Source organism: Solenopsis invicta, chromosome 11, assembly GCF_016802725.1.
Source record: "Solenopsis invicta isolate M01_SB chromosome 11, UNIL_Sinv_3.0, whole genome shotgun sequence".
In the NCBI taxonomy this organism is placed as follows: domain Eukaryota; kingdom Metazoa; phylum Arthropoda; class Insecta; order Hymenoptera; family Formicidae; genus Solenopsis; species Solenopsis invicta.
This window is the reverse complement of record NC_052674.1, coordinates 2251087-2271209: the sequence shown is the minus strand read 5'-3', so window position 1 is coordinate 2271209 and position 20123 is coordinate 2251087. Positions and strand designations below refer to the sequence as shown.

The 20123-nt window shown below is 30.8% G+C and overlaps 1 protein-coding gene across 4 annotated transcripts; it reads right to left on the bottom strand.

Moving 5' to 3' along the window:
- Positions 1–234: 234 nt before the first annotated feature.
- LOC105196993 (bumetanide-sensitive sodium-(potassium)-chloride cotransporter) lies at positions 235–18614 on the bottom strand. 4 transcript variants are annotated; one of them, XM_011163181.3, is made up of 20 exons: positions 17837–18614; positions 13038–13181; positions 12573–12633; positions 8496–8760; positions 7236–7489; positions 6955–7069; positions 6519–6844; positions 5691–5922; positions 5467–5588; positions 4859–5058; positions 4529–4676; positions 4206–4447; positions 3906–4123; positions 3513–3624; positions 3084–3190; positions 2842–2956; positions 1974–2122; positions 1785–1896; positions 1278–1441; positions 235–1071 (listed from the first exon to the last, which is right to left on the bottom strand). In XM_011163181.3, exons 2-19 carry the CDS (start codon positions 13169–13171, stop codon positions 1306–1308), a joined length of 3048 nt encoding a protein of 1015 aa, XP_011161483.1. In that variant the 5' UTR covers positions 13172–13181; positions 17837–18614; the 3' UTR covers positions 235–1071; positions 1278–1305. The 4 variants fall into 4 exon arrangements, 3 of the variants coding, with proteins under 3 accessions (XP_011161483.1, XP_011161482.2, XP_039310845.1); XM_011163180.3 differs by lacking the exon at positions 17837–18614 and adding an exon at positions 16959–17270; XM_039454911.1 differs by lacking the exons at positions 235–1071; positions 1278–1441; positions 1785–1896; positions 17837–18614 and adding an exon at positions 16959–17285 and having other exon boundaries at positions 1980–2148.
- Positions 18615–20123: the final 1509 nt, after the last annotated feature.

The following is a 20123-nucleotide window of genomic DNA, read 5'->3' as shown; positions in this document are numbered from 1 at the left end:
GCATATATCTGATAACGATAGCACATACTGCTCGCTGGTGAAGCATAGAACATTACTTTTTATAATATTTTAGAAACATTGCTACAACATTGCTAAAGTTACTTACTTTTAAAAAATCTTTGCAATGTTTCTGTAACGTTGCAGTACAGTGTGCAATGCTGCAACATTGCAGTCATTGCTGCAAACTTCTATGTTGTATGAAATCGGGATTTAAAACAAAATAAAAGAAAAATACTCTTTTAAATTTTATTTTATTTTGGTCACTATTTGTTCGATATTCATTCGTTCTTTTAGTAATTTTTTATGAAATTTAAAATCAATATTTTTTTAACATAAAATAATGTTACGTATAATATATTTACATTACAATGAGAAGAATATGCGAGAATTGTTTTCAAACAATTTTAATAATTTTTTTTTTAAATAATTTTAATATCTAAAATCTTAAATAGTTACACTGTCTACAGAAACCTTGTCACATTTTTAAACATAATAAAAAATAGCCAAGTTATTTACAGTAATATGATAGCGTTAATACACATTTCCAATCCGATCAATCTCGTTCGATCACAATGAAACCTTTTCTATAAAATATGTCCTTACATTTTTCCTGTTACTCTCCTTCCTATTTTCCAATCACTATTCCACTAGTATGTCTTTCTCAAACTTCTATTTTTATTATACTAGTTTTTTCTACCATAATTTGATTGTTGGCATGATTTACACTATACGTTAACAAACTGGGATTCCTTTAAGTGGGAGAACATCTTCGCTATTCATCGCTCTTTCCAAAGACTCTTCTCTTATCTATTTTCTCGTCGCTAACATTCATATTTTTCACACAGGACACTCAAGTCATATTCGCACACATTCAAGAATCTTATTGGATCATTGGTAATCAAGCTCCAGTAAAGTTTTTTATTCTTCTTTGTACTCGTTGTAATCTTCGAATTCAGTAACTTTATCAGTCGACTATCCAAATTTCCGGTCACACCGGTTTCGTTCATTTCTTTATTCTGGTATGGACGCATGTCCACTTTCAAAACTTGGCAAAAAACGGGCTGCAAATATCTACAATAAGTACAAACTGTTTTCATATGATTACTGACACATGGTCTTAATTAACTTGAAGAAGCAGGACGAAGCTGTACAATCGTCGTGAAGATCATATTTTTTGGAGATTGTAAAAGAGACGCATATTTTAAATAACTGATATTAGCAAATGAGAAATTAATTTTTCAATCAAAATTTGTTTAATTGTTATTGTACGGACATACCATTCGTAGCTAGAGGGTGCTCGGTGGACTACGAGTAGAATGTTAATACAGATGTATGATTTCCGCGGACTAAAATCGTAGGTGGCATATCTCTCGTAAGTGTCTCCAACCAAGCCATGTATAACGGTGCGGAGACTGCGCCTTTCCTTGGCATTGGTAAAGACCTATGATTACAAAAGTATTCATTAAAAATGTTTAATAATATTATAAGGAAAATAATGTAGGAAGATATGCGAGTTACATATTCATGTAATCCATGTAGCTGAATATAATCTTGTACAAAATTATCTTTTTCATATATTTTTGAATAATATTCAAAATATTTATATATAATCAAGCACATAATCAATAATAGAGTAGATCTTTTTTTACTCTTTACATTAAACACTATTCTTATATTAATCAAACAAATATAATTTAAAATCAGAAGTTTTTATACATAAACACAAACATATATTTAAGTTCTGTAATAAAGATTATTATGAAGCTTAATGTTATTATACGTACATAACTATCAAGGTTGACTGACTTGAGTTTTCCAGTAATAATTCTCGCAGTCGTAACTGTCGATGCGTTTTATCTCGTAAAGTCTGAAGTTCGTTATCAGTAATATAACATTCTAAAATTAATAATTATTCACATTGAGTATTAAATGGAGATAATATCATTAGAATAAAATTTGTGCCATTAACTTACCACCATTTTCAGAAGAATCGTTTATTCGAAAATCGGATATTAATTTGTCGAAGAAAGTTCGCGTCTCCTGTTTCAATTCGACGCTGATGTCATCTACTATCTTTAGGCTAGTGTAGTTAATTCGTGCCTTGTTCATTATCTCAACCATTCTGCAGGATTAATTAATAATATAATCCTACATCAAGATACTTTATTTACATTTTCAGTAAAATCGTTAGCCTAAAGTGACTTTCTCGATTACACTGTCCGACAAATTAAAATTTTTTTTAGACCACGAATTAAATTAAAGCATGTATTATGAGTATTATGAAACTGTTTAAACTGGAGATTGTAAAGTTATTAAATTATTTCTTAGGTTTCTATTGTGTTTTCTGAAAAACAAAATAATTTTGATTGGAATTTATTTTGAACAATTTCATGTATGCCCACATAATTCTTCCAGATTTTTTATCGCTAAAGTAAATTTACAAATGAAATTGCTCTATCACGTCATTTTCGAGCTATTTAAGCACAAAGGTACCAAAAAATTTATTATTTTTATTTTTAAATTTAATTTTCTTCAAAATGTGACATGATATGTAGAACAATTCACTTGCGGATTCGTTTTTAGTTACAAAATATTTATGATTATGTTTTACGGCTTGATTTATGCTAAAGTTACAATATGTAACAATTTCGCATGAAATAGCGTTTCTATGGCATTTAACATTAATAGTCATAACATCGACATTATAACGTCTGTTTAAACAAGCCGTGTAAACGTAGTCTGTAAGACTTACTTAATCTGATTCGTAGTCTAAGATCCGTGTCGGATAAGTGTTATCAATGTTTTAAAGCACTTTATATCTTTTCTTTATTATTTACTTACTCTTTTTCTTGTGCGCTGATATCGTGTTTATGATTGGTCAGAGCGAATATCCTCATCTTGCAGTGCTTCCAATTTGAACGAGTGCTAATTATGTACGGTAGGAGAATCGTCAAACCTGTCGAATAATAATTTCTGCCACTTACAAATGAGTTGGGAATTCCAATGAATTTTATACGGATGATTGAGGTATGTCTACACCGACTCAGACATACCTCAATCATCCGCTTATTTTTATAAGTTACCTCCGTCATCATACAGCCACCACACATCGATTGTTCCCTTCTTGTGTTTCTTTTGGAAAATTGTTACATTTTCCGGTATAGAAGCCATGCCACCGTTTCGCCTCTCACTAAAATCATTGAATATCAATTAATAGTAATTTTAAATAATTCCCTTTTCGTTAAATTTTTTAATTTTTATTGAAAGAAAGATTTATTACAAAATTATGAAACAAATTTTTTTCAGCAGCAAAATTTTTATATACATATAATCGAAAAAATATTAAATATTAAAAATTAGAAATATGACAAGTAAAGCTTTAATAAATAAAAACTAACAGAAAAACTTGATTTTGTTTTAGTTCATTTTAACTATTGTAATGGAACTTTGTTTTCGTCAACAAAATATTTAATATTTTAAATTATAAAAACATGTTTTATCATTTTACTTACAGTAGCTTATCAACAGCATGTTTTTTCTTTTGTTTCAAATGATCTTGAGCTTTCCAATTTATAGTTGAATATCCGATTACAGGTGTCGTATCGGGTGTGGTAAATGTAGTACCTATAAAATGATATTAAATTGAAATATGAGAAACAATTATATTAAGAAACTAAATTTGTACTTTTTAATTACAATTTTTCAAATTTATTTACGATAGAGCTAATTTTTATTTAATAAATTGTTCAAAACGTATTGTCGAGAATGGAATAAATATCCGTTTTTTAATCGTTAAATAAAGACGAAACAATACAACTCTTTGTATAATTATAAATAACAAATTGTAAATGTTGCTCGAAAAGGAATATAATTTTAATTCATTTTAATTTAACATCAATTTTTACCTATTGTCGGCACACTTTGTACTCTAGGAATCTGCGTGCTCATCGATAGATTGCTGTCGGCGTGCATTAAAGTGTTTCCTGCCAAATTATAACTACTCTGTGCAAGAGTTCCATGATCATCTTCTCCATTCGCTTCTTCTCCGTTCGTGATACTGGAGCAATCCAGACCTTCGGCAATTCTTAAAATTGCTACAGCCAGCTTGTTATCAAAAGCATTGCTAGAAAGAAAACCAGTGTTAAAATTTTCGAACCCGATTCAAAATTATTAATTTAGCCTTTTAACGCCGTTACTCAACTTACTGAAGAGTGTTGAAATATTCCTGAAGGTCTTTATGATTGCATGTTGACCAGTGTGTTTTGTAACCCATGAGGACAACATTGGGAGCTAACTTGCCGATTCCGGTAGCCTGCATCAGCGCAGCAGCACCTCGTTCCAGACTCAAGTCATCCACCAAGTGGTAAAATGATTTTATACGTTGTTGTTGCAGCCAGAAGGTACCATTATTTAGACGTACGGAGCGTAGTCGATACGATAATCGTGTCTGAAATTACGTTAAAAATTTATTATTCATAATGACGAGTAACAAAATTTTATCGTTTGATTATGAAAATCAAGGTAGTACCGGAAAGACTTCGCCGGTGATCAGCAAAGAATTATTCTTCGTGATGAGATTCGCTAAGTGTATCAATGCGGGTCTCGCAGCAGGTGGACCAGTCAGCGCCAGAATTTTAGGAGCGTAATTCTTCACATGTTCGTCAATGGAATTCAACCTGGAAGTTATTGTAAATTTCGGATTAAAAGCTGCAACTTTAGAATAAAATAAAATAAGTTTCTTTTTAAATTGAAGTAGAAAAAACAGAGATATTAATTCTTAAATAAGATTTCCCAATAAAAAATTTGATCAAGACGAATACAAACGGCAAACGGAAGAAATTATTTTTTTCAACGATACCTGTAGACGATGGAAATTGCAGACTTAAAAGTTTGCGCCTGCGTGCTGCTGCCCCAATTCACATCTGGTTTACGGTAAACTACTATTAAATATAGCGCGAAGATGATGACGAAGGTAACGAGTGAAGTTACCCAATCGATGAGGAACATAATCGCCACGCAAAGGATAAAACCAAGCAGAGACAGCCAAGTATTGTAATACTGCAAAAAGAAGAAATTTATAATAAGTATCATTCGTATATTTTTATCTTGATAAAAATTCTTGTAGTAAAGACGTTTAAAAAAAAAACTTAATCTTTTTTTTTCTCAAAATTCTGTAATTCTCAACAGATACCACTAATTTGCTGTATATAAATAAAGAATAATTATAAACAATATAATTTTAAAATATGAAAATCTGAAAAGGATAAATCAAAATTAATATAATATAAAAAGTTTCTCGTTCTCTTTTTTTAATTATAATAAATTTTCTTCAAACGAATAATGTCATACATGCGAAGGTTGCAAAGTAAGGTTCCGTAATATCAATGGTATTGAAGATTAAACATCTTTAGAAAGTATCGTTTTTTCGACTTTGTTATTATTTAATTAGATAAATTGTTAATTTACTTTAAAACTAGGCCGCCATCCGAGAGGTCGAATTAACGCTGCGTGAAAAGTGCAGAAGTTGATTAGAGCGTACGACGCTAGATAGAAGTTCGAGATGAGCGGTGCGACTGCGTTGAGATCAGCTGAAAGGAAAATGATTAAGAGTTTCTAGAAAACAAAATTAACGCTAATAGAAAATCGATAGCCTCCGATGAGTTTGTAATACTTTAGGACAGATACTTTACCGATTAAAAGGAAGAGAGCCGCAACGGCAAACGTGAGAACGTATCCTCGATAAGGTTCCCCAGATTTTCCGTATCCCTTGCTGAAGTAAATCAATCCGGGATAAATTCGATCTTGACCCAGGGCTTGAATGAGTCTTGGCACTGACAATAAATTTGTCAGCGCCGTCGACAAAGTAGCTGCGAAGCATCCTGCGTAAATTAGTGGACCCCACAATGACATTAATTGCATGACCTAAAAAAATAATTATTTTGTATAAAATTGTATTAATAGTTAATAACTAATTTATGGAATGAAAATATCTAATTATTACATTTTCGCAATTTCTTGACAAAAATTAAAAATAATATCCTTCATATATGTAATAAAGTAAACAGTAAATTTATTTTGGTTTTAAAATTAGTTTCAGTTAGCAGCTCTATCTTACATTACATATTGTTAAAAAGTAAAGTGCACCAGTAATTATTTGAAAAACGCAATGTGTGTCGTAAGTTTCGTTATCTGTTCATACTCTTTAAAGTTACATAGATAGTAAGCTAAGTTATTTGTCGTTATGTCAGCTTCAAAATGCCACTTTGATGTCGAAACAAACGTCGAAAAATAACGTCAGCTTATTAACTAGATAATTTGTGAATAAATTTAGACCAATTATAAATTTAATTATAAACTTACTTTTATTGCAGATTTTATTGAAGACATTCGAAATATTTTATCTTTGAAAAAATGCACTTTAACTTTAAAACTATCGTTTGAGATTGAAATGAGGGAGAGTTTGAAAAATTTAAAAACCCGCCATATCTTTATATACTTATTTTAGTTCAAATGCTTACCGAGTAACTATTGTGCAGTCCGTACGTGCAGTTAATCTTAGGAATGCAGTCCACAATAGTGTTGTTGACGAAACCACCTGCGTCTCTAGCAGCCGCGGCGCCAGCGAAAAAGACGAAAGTTACATAACTAAACATGGAGATCAGTAGAGCGAGAAGAGTTCCCATAGGTATGCTGCTCGCTGGATCTTTCAGGTCACCAGATATGTTAGCGCCCGCTTGAATCCCGGTGACCGATGGAAAGAAGATGGCAAACACCGAGAAGAAACTTTGATTGTTTTTCTCAGAGTACCGATAGTCTGGATTAAGGTTATCCATAAATACTTGCTCTATAAGTACAATATATTCTTAGTTATTAAAACGATCTTTGATGGATCCAGTTTATGTGATTTACATCATATTACTATTATAGCTTCACTAGTTGTGGCTTCATACAAACCGGAGAACCCCATGAAACCTTTTGCTTTCTGTTCCTCACTTTGTGGTCCCATGATAGTACCAATTAAAAAATCGAAGACCGCAGCTACAATGACGGCTATAAGGAAGTTTTGTGCCTATTGAAAAGTAACATTATATTAATAAGAAATTAAAACGTTTTATTTTACAATAGTATTTTTCAATTCAGTTATCAATTTTACGAGTTAAAAAAATTCAATATGTTTATAATTCAATATGTATTTTAGAGACAAGATAATATTCTAGAATAAACAGATCTAATACCTTTGACTCCCACTCCATGCCGACTGCACAGATAAGAATCATGACAATGAGTGCTATTGTACCAACGATTCTAACGTCATTCACGCTATTATCTATGATCTTCAAATGGTGTGACTTTAATAAGTCGTTCAGGGAATCACAGAAACCGATCGTGTTCATAGAAGCAGCTACAGCATTTGCAAATGCAAATACAATGCCCACTGATGCACCAAACTCGGGTCCAAGAGAACGAGATATAATGAAGTAAATCCCACCTGTAGATCACAATTAATTTTATTCCATTTCTAACCGCCAAAAGTCTTCTTGCAAGAATAGAAAAGCATCAACTGCTAGAATTATTTGGGGGATCAGATTTGTAAATCAAAATTTAGTCAAGATATTATTTAATCATGAATTTAAAGCACAATCCATTCAAAATTAATTAAAACAGGATTTTGTGTCATATATACATACATTGAAAAATAAATTGTGTCTATTCGTTTTATAAAGATCATAGCTTTGCCTTTATACTATTAAAAAAAAAAAAAATGACTTTGAAGTACACGGAAAAACTAAATTGGGTGATTCAGCAAAGCTATAGCTTGCAATGCTCATATAAGGAGATTAAAGTTCAACAAAGAAATTATGTCTCAAAGTAATTATCATTTTAACGATCATTGAACAAACTCTTTGCTGATATAACGAGTCTTTTTTTATTACAACAGTAAAGTATGCGCTATCTTAGCTAGTATGTTTTACTAAAAATTTTAATCAATATTCAATCAATTGATTTTCACAGAAAGTTGTTTTGTATTAAATTTATTGTGCTATTATAATAAATATATTCAGTTATAATTACTAATTTTCAATTGTAAAACTTTGCTACTTTAGCAATAAAAATACTGACTATGTGTATATTACTGTTATAGATCTGCTGAATCAGTGAAGTTAGTTATTTTAACGAATCTTTTTTTTCGTGATCATTATACTTTATTATACTTTTAGATTAATAACTTTAATTTTGATATTCTGAATCGTAATCTCTTCAGTAGAGAAGAAATAGAGGGAAAGTTCAAGAGAATTATAATCACATTTTCTGCATTTCTCTATCAAGAAAAATTACCCTGACTAAATTGGATAAATAATTCTGATGAGAAACATCTAGTTCGGGGAAAATCCCCGAGAGTGTCTAACGACACATTCGTATATAGAGCGGTGGTGTGCACAACGACGCCACTCCTTTGGAAAAAAAGAATTACAGAATGCGTTACCGTAACACACCTCCCTTTACTTCCCCATTAGTGCTAATTGCGCTGAGGCTAAGCGTCGTAATGACGCAGACGACCGCCGATATTCCGATAATGACGACGGTTTCCAGTATGCCGGCTTGTGCGACTACCCACGAGAGTCGCAGAAACAGCATGACGCCCCATATGTTCAGCAGGCACGGTATGAGAACGCCTTGGATCCATCCTAATTTTATTCCGACGTGACCCTGCTGACCGGAGACGCTCCCGGCCTGTCCAGTCTCGACGGCGTTGGCGTCCTGGAATAGTGTTTATTTAGAGGCTTGATTCCGCACTGCTTGCGCAATTCAATGCCGATGTCGATAGAGATGTCATGCACAGTATCACAAATTACATAATTACACAATTCCGATAGTATGATAATTCTGATTCTAATAAATTATACAAGTTATATAATTTTGACAGTACTGATCCAACGGGAAACTTCTGAAAAATTCCACACACACTACGTTGTTCAGTTTTAACATTTTTTGTCACAAATTGCGTGAATAAAAAATCAAATTAATATTGTTGACAAGATAATTAAATGTTATAAGAATCACAATCTAATTCATACTTTGCTGTAAAGGATATATAAGACACTTCTCAAAACATTAAGAAAATTATGAAAAAATTACAGATTGTTGATAAGTTATAAGTATAACACTGCAATAAGATTTCACTGATTCAAATTTTAACAATAAATCCGATACATCCGATATTTAAAAAATATCATGTTTTGGTAAAGTACTCTTTCTTTTATTCTAGAACTATAATAAAATTAATGCACTATAATATTATAAGTTGCACTAGACCCTTTAAGTAAATGACATAAACGTATAAAGAAACGCCGAATATAATCGAGACTGAAGTTTGCTTAATAATAATTATGTACAAATTTTTTAATACGTTTTTCAGAATTATAAAACTGTACGATTATTGTCAGACTAACGCAATCATGAATTGAAGTTTATGGAAATATTATCAAAAAAATTTATTATTTTAATAATGATGCTAATAAGTATCTTTCAGAATGGGATAATATTTTTCGCAATTAGTTCTTTACAATGTTTGAAGATGCTTATTAGCATCACTATTAAATTGGAACTCGATTTCAATTGTGATTATTTCCAATTTTATGACTGCGTTTCAAGTCTGACAGTAATCGACACGGAGTTTTATATTTATTTGAATAAATGTATTAAAAAATTTACACATAGATATTATTAGGCACTAAGACTTAGCCTTGATTGTATTTGACACTTCTTTATAAAATTCAATATATTTATACATTTTTTTATCAATCCATCAAAAGTATTATATGTGTAAAACTTTGACGATCGATAGGTGAAATACTTTGGTAGAAGAAATAACTTGTATATGCGTCTTGAAGTAATGTAAAAATTTTGTCATAAACATTTATGCCATTTAAAAACAAGAACATATTGAGTAATAACTAGTAATAGTGATAGAGTAATAACTTGAGCAATAACTAAAAAATGTTAAGAACCAACCATTGGAAATTTTTATGAACTCTCTCATACGTGTTTAAGATAGTATCATAATTAGCTGTATAGAATGTTATCGCAATGACTATATATAGTTTATATATTTCAAATTTTATTTTAAACATAAACTTATTATATTATGTATAAATTTATAAATAAATTTTTTATGTAAATCAATTTTTCAATTGCTTTATTTTTTATTTTATTCTACACTTTATAAATAAAAATCATTGTTTTTTATGTATAATAAATACATTATCAAATTTAAGTTTTTTTCTATTTTTTTTCAAATGCTCTATTTAATCTTTTATTTTATTCAATAATTTTGATTGTATAATGTTATCAGTTATAATGTCACAGTGAATAAAGCAAGATAATAAGATTTTTGTTTTTATAAACAAATTTGTTGACATGAACTTAATAAGTAATAGCAAAAATAAATTTATAAATAAATAATAATTTTTATAGTAATTTTAAAATAAGAATAGTAGATTTTTTTGTAGTAAATCATTTTTTGTTGAACGAGAAATTACAATGTAATAATATTCTTAAAATCTTTTTTTTAATGCATGCAAAACTGACGACACACGTTTAAGTAAACTCGTTAAGTATTCATACGCAAGCATGCTTTTTAAGTTTATTGGAGAGCATGGATGACAAAACTGTATAGTTATTTTGACTTGTGCAAACAACTAGAGCAAATATGAAAAAATTATTCGATGTACTTGCGCCAAACTTGCTTAAGTAAACTGAAGTGTGTGGCAGGCTCGACTCAAACCAATCGAAAGAGGGTGTTGCAAATAAAAGTAATTATAATAAAATTACAATACAAAGTGCTTTTTAATTGCTTTTTCTACATCTGTAATTGTTTAATTAATATTGGTGTTACATGAAAATGATTATATGAAAACAATCACTAATTTTTAGTCAATAACTCATTCACATTTACTTTATTTTAAATCTTTTCTTATAAAACAGTTGCTTCTTAGTCGCTTTTTTTTATTTCTATTATCGGATTTTTAATTTTAATTAAAGAGCAATTCTTTGGTATACTTTTTACATAATTATTTTTTTAACGCGTTTCTATAAATTTATCAGAATGACTAAACTGCATTGCAGTTATCGGTTATCGCAAATACAAGACACACGTTTCGGTTGATTTGCACAAATACACTTGAGAAGTTTACTTGAACATGTGTGGCCGGCTTAAGAATTCTACATCCACATAGTACTTCTTCCAATCTCACTGAACGGATGTTTACTGCTGCGTAAACTTAATAAACTAGTTTCCCTTCGCCTAGTTTTGTTACCCCTATGACTTCGATCGTCTTTGAAATAGAAAAGAGAAATCACAATGTGGGGCGATTCTCTTATCATCCACGAAAATATCAAATACTTGCGTTACATTCTACGTAATATACTCTCTTAAAATTATCTCTATAAATAATCTCGAAGTACGTAAGTTTATTTAAAAATTTAATTGTAGATATATGAGTAAAATAAATTTTAGTAAGCACTTTTTATAAGACAAAAAGTATAATTTTTTCTACAGTCTTGCTTATGTAATAATTATTGATGAAAATAAGAGTTTTAAAAGTGTGACCAAATTTTAAACACGTTCTTTGAATAAAAAAAAGCAATGAAAGGTACTGCGAAGTCATAATCTGTTGAATAATATTATTGTATTGAGCTTATAAAAGTGGTATCTGTTATCTTTCAATAAAAATTACTATGATAATATTCTATGAAAACATACGTCAAGTATTTATTGATAGAATGTATTTAGTTATAACTAGATTAATCTAATAATCTAGTAAAAACTAGATTAATCTAATTATAATTTTGCTTTATTATTACTGTCAGTATTTTATTATCGAAAAAAGTTCAATATATTTTATAGGGAGATTCAAGTCCATATCTTAAACCTGAAATGTTATTTTTTTACAATAAATTCTTGAAGTTTTTCAAGGACAAGAGATCTTGTAGATACTTTTTATCAATATATTTAAAAATCATTATAAACTTGTTTACACTTCTCTAGATATACTTTTTAATTGAAATATATAGAAATATATTGCTATTATATTGTTGAATACAAAAATATTACATTTGAAGCAATATAACTATACAATTAATTTTACCCGTAAACGTCACAATTAACAGCATAAATAAATTTATAAGACTCAAAACCTTTAAATTACGTCAAATATTGATTTTAATAAAACAAACGAAATTGACTTAGCTGCACAAAACACTGACACAAAAAACTGGGGTGCAAATATACCCCAAACGAAATATCGATGAGTTTAGCTTAACAGCTAACAACTGCCTGGCGCGCCAGTAAGCCTGACCATACTTTTAGAAAGTGAAAGTGAATTATGAATAACGTCCTGAACCGAAAATGTCATCTACTATCTCGATAGTTCGAAATTATTTTGATACTTTTACCCCCGTTATGGATTCTTTAGTTACTTATTTATTTTTTAAATCAGTGTCTGAAGTTTTGATACATCATCATATGGTATATCTGAAATGAAGCATAAATATAATATAATTTTCCTCACCTTTATGAGATTTCCTTCATGAAGAGTGCTTAGGGACGGTCTTTTCGCGCGACGACTTAATCTATAAAAAGAGATTGATATTGAAAAGTAACGATAAAACCATTATTTTAGTCGACCAAATTCGCAGAATTGAATAAATCCTTTTCGGATAAATGTACAAAAAACGTTACTGACTTTTTTATATTGAGAACGCGAAAAAAGATTAATGATTTTCCAATATTGCTTAAGCGAACAAAACGTGGAAAACGTCGTTATGTTATCGCATGAATGGGACAATAGACCGAAGTTTGATGATAAATTTGATAGCAAAATTTTTGAAATGATAAAAAACTTTTTTCTCTTTTAAATCAATTTTACTCGCAATAATATAAGTATATGATATGGCAATTAAGTACAGTGTATACGTGCAGTTAATTTGATATACGTGATACACTGAAGTACCTCAATTAATTCATGAAGTCGTACCTATAGTGATCTAGTCGTGGAACTACGTCCCACAGTCCGCCCATACTTAGAGACATTGAAGGCCTCTTATTAGTTAGAGGTAATTGTCCAACCGTATCATCTTCCGGTGCTTTCCCTTGAAAACGGTTCTCCATCTTGTCCTGCCTAAAAAATGCATTTTACAAACAATATTTTATTAATTTCCGTCTTTGCATATTACAAGTTGTTATTCTCCCGTACGATTAGTTAAGTAATAAAGTGCTTAAATAAGCTGAGACAATTGTAATTGTAAAAGAGAAATAATGAATCGATACGTTGATAGAAAAGTGACACAAGTCAAAAATTAGCATTTTCGAGATAATAAAAAGAAATGGACTAAAAGCGTAAAGATTAATTTTAAAGGATACATTATTGAAAATATAACGAAAACGTATAAAGAAAGTGAAATTCAGATTTTAAAAAAAATATTCACGAAAGTATGTTTCTAATTTTGAGATCTGTCAACAGAGCCAAAAATTTATAATAACAATTATTTTTATATATCTAAGTGTACGTTGTACGTATAATTCTGGTGTGTAATTATATTTAAGCATAACAATAGAATATTCTCTGTAATATTGCCCACGTTGCAATTTTCGGAAGGCGACATGTGATTCAGTATTGATTAAAAGGTCTCATACAGTGATAACGAGAAATAAGGGCAATTAAGGTCACCCATGAAAGTAGTTCGTAGAAAATACTACGAACATTTTCGAGCAATGAGTCAGAAATGGATCAAATGTCTGTAGTATATAGGACTTTAATTAATGATACTAGTAACCGGCCAAGCTTAGATAATTCACCTTCCATGTCATCCGGAACTAACCGGAAGCCCCGGGATATAAGATAAGATACTATTGGACAAATCTATGTTTAAAGATTGTCTCATGTTAGTGAACGAGTACGTTCATATATCAAATGCGCGTAGGATATTATCAGTCTCACTCTCATTCACTCTCTCTTCTCCCAACAGATTTATATATAGTAAGTATGACTGCGTTTAGTGGCACGCAAATTTTCGAGTAATTACTTGGCCACTTTCCCAAAATGCAATTGGGCGGTTCAACGTCTTGCAAATTTGAGGATTTATTAGCGATGCAATAAAGAAACTTATGACTGCCATTTTTCATGACTGTTACATGAGAAAACAGTAACGATGTATAGAATTGGTTATTTAAACGTCAACTTTGTGGGGCACTTGAATTGGTACGCAAACGTTATTTTTACAAATAGGTGTTTATCTATCTGATAATAAAATGAAAAAACCAATGCGATTATGTAATGTGTTCTCAAAAATTAAAGCGGCTTTACTGATATATTTTCCTCTTTCTTTTTCTCTCTTTTAAGAAAGTTTTTTTAAGAAGTTTGCGCTTTTTAGATAGATTATTTATTGTTTAATTTTAGTACACACTAAGATAATTGTAAAATGCAAAAATAAATTACGCGTTTGTCAGACTTGTGATGCGACGTAATCGAATATTTTTTACAAGGCCTAAGGACTAATTTAATAAGGGAAGGGCTCTGATCTATCGAAGACATATTTTATGTTTGCTAATGTCAGGTATGCAATTCTCGATATCTACGCGATAACGTGATAGTATAATGTAAGAAAATATCTCAGTCAACGCGGAAAGTATTTTTTATAAGTTTACTAATTCTTGGAATTAGAAAAAATATAGAGTTAAACCGAGATTGGAGTCAACCAACATTGATCAAAATGGATATAAAATTATTTCAAGAAAATTTAGTCTCATTTCTTAATTTTAGTTTACTTATAACCCGTTTCGATGAAATTGAATTCTACGCATTTAAATTTATCGAAAATTGATGCCAAAAAATTCAACAAATTTAATAGCATTTTCTCAGAAGGTAATTTTTGTCACTTCATAATGTGTTATTTTATAAAAAGAATTATTTAAATAAAATTTTAAGGCAATTACTTTTACTAATATTTAAAAAATGCCCAATAAAACATTTAAATAATTAAATAAGAAATTAATTCTTTTTGATCATGTTAAGGTTAATTTAAATTAATAATAAACTTTAAAAACTTTTTTATTTTCTTAAATATTTGATACTTTAGATATACTCTTAATTTTTAGTCTTGACCAAAGTTATAAATATAAATGTTTTGATACAATTTTACTTTTATTTAGGTTTGTAGTATACGAAGAAAAGAAACTATTTACCAAACTATACTTTGCAGAAAATAAAAGAAAATAAACAGAAAGAGAGAATCAGAAAGAAAAATTAGTAAAAGATAGAAAGGAATTTATATCATGGTAAGACGAATGTAAATTTTCTGAGAAAGATCTCGTAAATCTTTGTTCTATGCGAATCCTTCTGATTCGGTGCATAATTACGGGTCAATGAAATGAAAAGTACGGTAACTCGAAATCGAAGATAAACACCCGCGGCGCGGTACGATTCATTTGCGTCGATTTATCATTCTGAGCTTCCTGCTTGCAAACGTATGCATCTCACGATGCCAAATTAAACAAATCTACGAAACGGTATTCGATGTTGGCGCGGTCTTTACTTTCTCACGATTTTCAATTTGTCGATTTGTTTCGGCAACGATGACACCGAGATGTCCACGATGTCCTTGAACGTGCCTTCCATTGACAGTCGCTCCCCTTATCAACTCGGTTCGGAGCAAGACTTCGATTTATCACGGCTTACAGGACAGGCGAATTGCGAACAGATAATCGATCAAAATAATACGTCAGTTTTGCATCCCTTCTCTGGATGATTAAATCAATCTATTTCAGAGATAATAGCTTTCAAACGATAATGCGTTTTCAATAATGCGTACCTGTTGTTTACGACGCATACTCATCACTAATAAATTTTATTCAAATGTAATTTTTATAAATGTAAGAGTTATATATTTTATTTTTTGTGCACAAAAACTGTTGTGTACATTATAATTTTTTATTTGATTTATGTTTTTTTGTTTAGATAAAATTCCAAATTAGTAGACAATGTTTTTTAAATGTTTTCTAAATTCTTAAAAACGTTATTATAAAGAATAAATATTAAAAAGACATTTAAAAAATATTGTGCTGATTGGATTGATTAGCTTAAGAATTAACAAAACAAGATTTAATTACATATTTAAAAATAGTGCAGGTTTTGAAAAATTATATTTACATTAAAATAAAATAAAACAGTTTGTATTTATGTTTATTATATATTCGAAAAGTCAATTTCTTTATGTAGTAAGAAAATCACATATTATGTTAATCATTTAAATATTTTCAATTATATTTATACATTTTGTAAAATATTAGTAAGATATCGATACAGATATTGAACAAATAAAACAATTCACTTTTGTTAAAAGTATTTTGTGTGATTTAAATTTTTGAAAACAGGCAAGATTAAAAACAAATTTGAATTTTTATGTACCTTGATTATAAAAAATTATGATTGATAATTATTTACATATAATTAACAATATAAATTATAATAAAATTTGCATTACTGTTAAATGTTTCTAAACAAAAGCTTTGATCTTCAAAAAGATTGTAAATTTGTTATTTAAATGTTTGTAAAATTATTTGAACAAATTTAAGTATATTAACTAAATATATTTTTTACAATTTACAAATATTTTTAACATAATTCATTTTTAATACAAAATTAATTAATTAAAACAACGCATTCATCAATTAGTCGCTGTCAATTATGAGATAGAAGAAACTAAAATTCACATGAACTTTTCCTTTGAAATAAATGTATTGAAGTGATCGGCGTAAAATCTAAACTTAATCCACTTGTTGATCATACATTCTGCGATAGATTATAATCGAGTGATTGTGAAACAATAAAAAATACGGAGAAACAATATAAAAATCGATGATAAGGTGACAAAAGAAAATTCCAATCCGAAATACTCACGATGTGAGGATCCGGTTGAAAGAAGAAATGCAAATTCGACAATCACCCGCGGCTTGCAACTCACAGAGTGTTGCCGAAGCGCTCCGCGAGAATCTGACACGAGGTACTGAGCGTTGTGAGAACTTGAACCCCCTCATGGATCAAAACCCCTCGAGTACACCAGACATTAAGGAAAGAAGCATGCGTCGAACTTCCCTTTCCACGAGCGCTTACGCGGACGAGTGACACACAGGCGCAGTTCCGAACGCGAGGTTACACAACGTAACGTTTAAACAAATTACGTATACGGAAGGCCGTCTAAAATTGTTCCAATTAACACAAAGATACATTCGAAAGGGTTTATAGAACTACGGTGGCCGCATGCGTGCCTGCGTGGCTCGCGAGAACGTGCGCGCATCGATTTTTTGAGTTTGCGTGGGCGGCTGCGTGCACATTTCGTAAACCTCGACGTGCTTGCGGTAGGAAACGAGGGAAAAAGGAGAGGAAGGAAAAAGAGGATAAAAGAAATGCGCTTTCGAGAGAAACACGCGCGATTTTCATCGCGCTTCGCAGAAGCGCCACAGACAAAAATGCAGAGCGTCCAAGACGCGAAGATGAGAAGGCGAGACGGTTCGCTCGTTTCGAAATCCTTTGACGTCTCTTAATGCGGCAGAGTGGCGCGAAAAGAAGCACTCCGTGCGTGCACGTACGTGCGAAGGGCACGTAGGGGGAAATATACGTGCAAGCGATGAGAACTTGAAAGAAATTGTGTTATATATAGTAAAACAGACGCAAGAGCTGTCTCGCGAAGAAAGAGGAAAAGTTAAACGTAATGAAGAAAGCTATTCACACAAACGTAAAAATAACATTGCCGTGTGCTCAAAAGCGGTACGACTCACCTCGATACTCGTCACTATTTTAAAATCACGTAAGAGTCCCTCGAATGAGAGTATTGGGGTATTAATAGTGCCACTTCAATTAGCCGAAGTTTCTCCACTTCAGAAATTCGTCCGTTGAACTTGTCTTTGGAAACGTACGTGTGTGTGTGTGTGTGTGTGTGTGCGCGTGCGCGAGCGCAAAAAATGTTTATTTCACGAAAGCGTCGTTCGCGGAATGAAATCACGACGTGGTGGTTTAGTTCTCATTATTATCGCGCGGCTCGCCGAAGAGTGACCGTGCGATCGAATTCCGCGAGCGACTACTATCGTTTTCAGTGGTTCCGACATTTATATAGACGGCGAGGAACACCCGTTGAGGAACTGTCAATGCGACCGATGACGTTGAGTTAATGTTTAACGTCGACGGCTATACGTCTAATACTGACGGAGATATATGTTACCGAACTGTATTGCTTTGAAATTTTTATACTGGAAGGAAGTGTGCAGATCCGCTAATAGATTATCCGCTCTTCTGTCGAGTTATTGTTTGCTTTGTTATTACTAATAAGCGCGGTGCTGACGGAGGTGATGCAATGCTGTGGTGCTTGCTGCGCTAGGAATCCTTTGCGCAGCCTTTGAAGAGCATTTTACAGTCATGTTTTATTACTGCCGAAGTATAAGTTAAAATCACTGAACGTGTTTCACTGAACGTCTAAAGAAGAAGTATATCGGCCGTGGTGAAAAAATATAATATAGTGTTTCTGGAAAGGCGACTTATCTATTCAAGCATCGTATTACGTCTTATCGAGATAACATTTGTTATTCATGTTGTTCTTATCATTTTTTTTACGGCAACTTAGATAAATCATATTTACTATTGCGCGTATATAACATATTCAATACATTCCATCTTACAGTCTTTTCTTCGTACAAAATTACTTCTACTGTAGATACAATTTTAATAATAGATATTATAATGCAGAATTTTATATAGATATTATTTTATATACATTTAAATGAATTTTATTTATGCCTAAATTATTATTATTATTATTTTTTTTTCATTTGAATTAATCCATCATAAATTTGAAGTTGACACTTAAATGCGCGATCGCACAATTATCAGATTATTATTATAATTTAACTCGGCTGAATATTCTATGAAACAAATATACATGCATTTATATGTATGCTTATACATTCGAATTGTAATATGTAAAAAGGTTTTCAATTTTTTTTGTAACTTTAATATATAAAAATTTAAAATAAATATTGTTAATTTAAATTAATCAAACTAAAATTTTACAATTAATTGAATCATATTAATTTAAATTGTAAACAAAGTGCCACATTATTTAATGAAAGAAATTTATAGTAAAGATTATATTGGAATTTTCTTATCTGCGATTAAATGCCAATTTTTCTGTTCAACATGTAGTTAATCGATAATTGATAAGTAGTTAAATCAATAATTGTCGCGTTTGTTGGCAAACGATATCGCAAATGCTTTACTACATCTACGCCGTTTTACGCTTCATTTGGTTAATCTGTCGTCAAGGAAGCAATGATTTACGAATTTGCATGAAACATTGAACAAGAAATACCATAGCAAAATATTGGACAATGGATTACTTGTTTTCTGAACCATATCTAACGTATACATTGACTTTTTTCTTTTTCTAAGGTGCAAGTTGAAAAAAAATGGAAATAATACAAATTCAATGTCGGTTATGCATCACTAATGATTCTATTGAAACAATTTGAAAGAAACAAATTGAAAGACATTTTTATATTATTTTATAATTGTAAGAAGATATAAACTTTTCGTTAATCGATCTATCCAATCATTTTTAATTCGATACTTTTCTGTATACAAAAGTTCTTTATAAAACTTTCTGTATATAAATCTTTCTTCCTTATGAAAGTCTACTTAAACATAGCGAATGCTTAGTTTCAGTAGTAATGCGCGCAATTGAGTAGTCTCAAAATAATGTAAATTTTTTAAAATGAATGGATACGTTTATTGCCATATGTAAGTCTATCAATGACCTTAAAATACATAAAAAGTACCTAAGACAACGCGGTATTGTTAGTGACATTGTGTTACGCTAACGATAGTTTGCCGCCAGGTGCGCGCGGCTGATAATCAAATCCACTACTGCGCGACGTTGAAATGATATAAGCGATGGATGCGCCTTTTTTTAACATCCTTTTAACAAGTTGTCACGCATGTGGCGATTTCCTTAAAAGGAACGATACGAGGCAAGTTTAACGTGCCAACACAGGCTTTTGTACAAACCGTGAGCTT

Excerpts from the sequence above, each read along its gene's own strand:
- LOC105196993 (XM_011163180.3), bottom strand. The coding sequence starts at position 17,095 with ATGAGGGGGTTCAAGTTCTCACAACGCTCAGTACCTCGTGTCAGATTC. Across the intron at positions 5,923-6,518 it reads GACTGCACAATAGTTACTCG|GTCATGCAATTAATGTCATT; the intron begins GTAAGCATTTGA and ends TTATTTTTTTAG. Across the intron at positions 4,124-4,205 it reads GAATATTTCAACACTCTTCA|CAATGCTTTTGATAACAAGC; the intron begins GTAAGTTGAGTA and ends TTTTCTTTCTAG.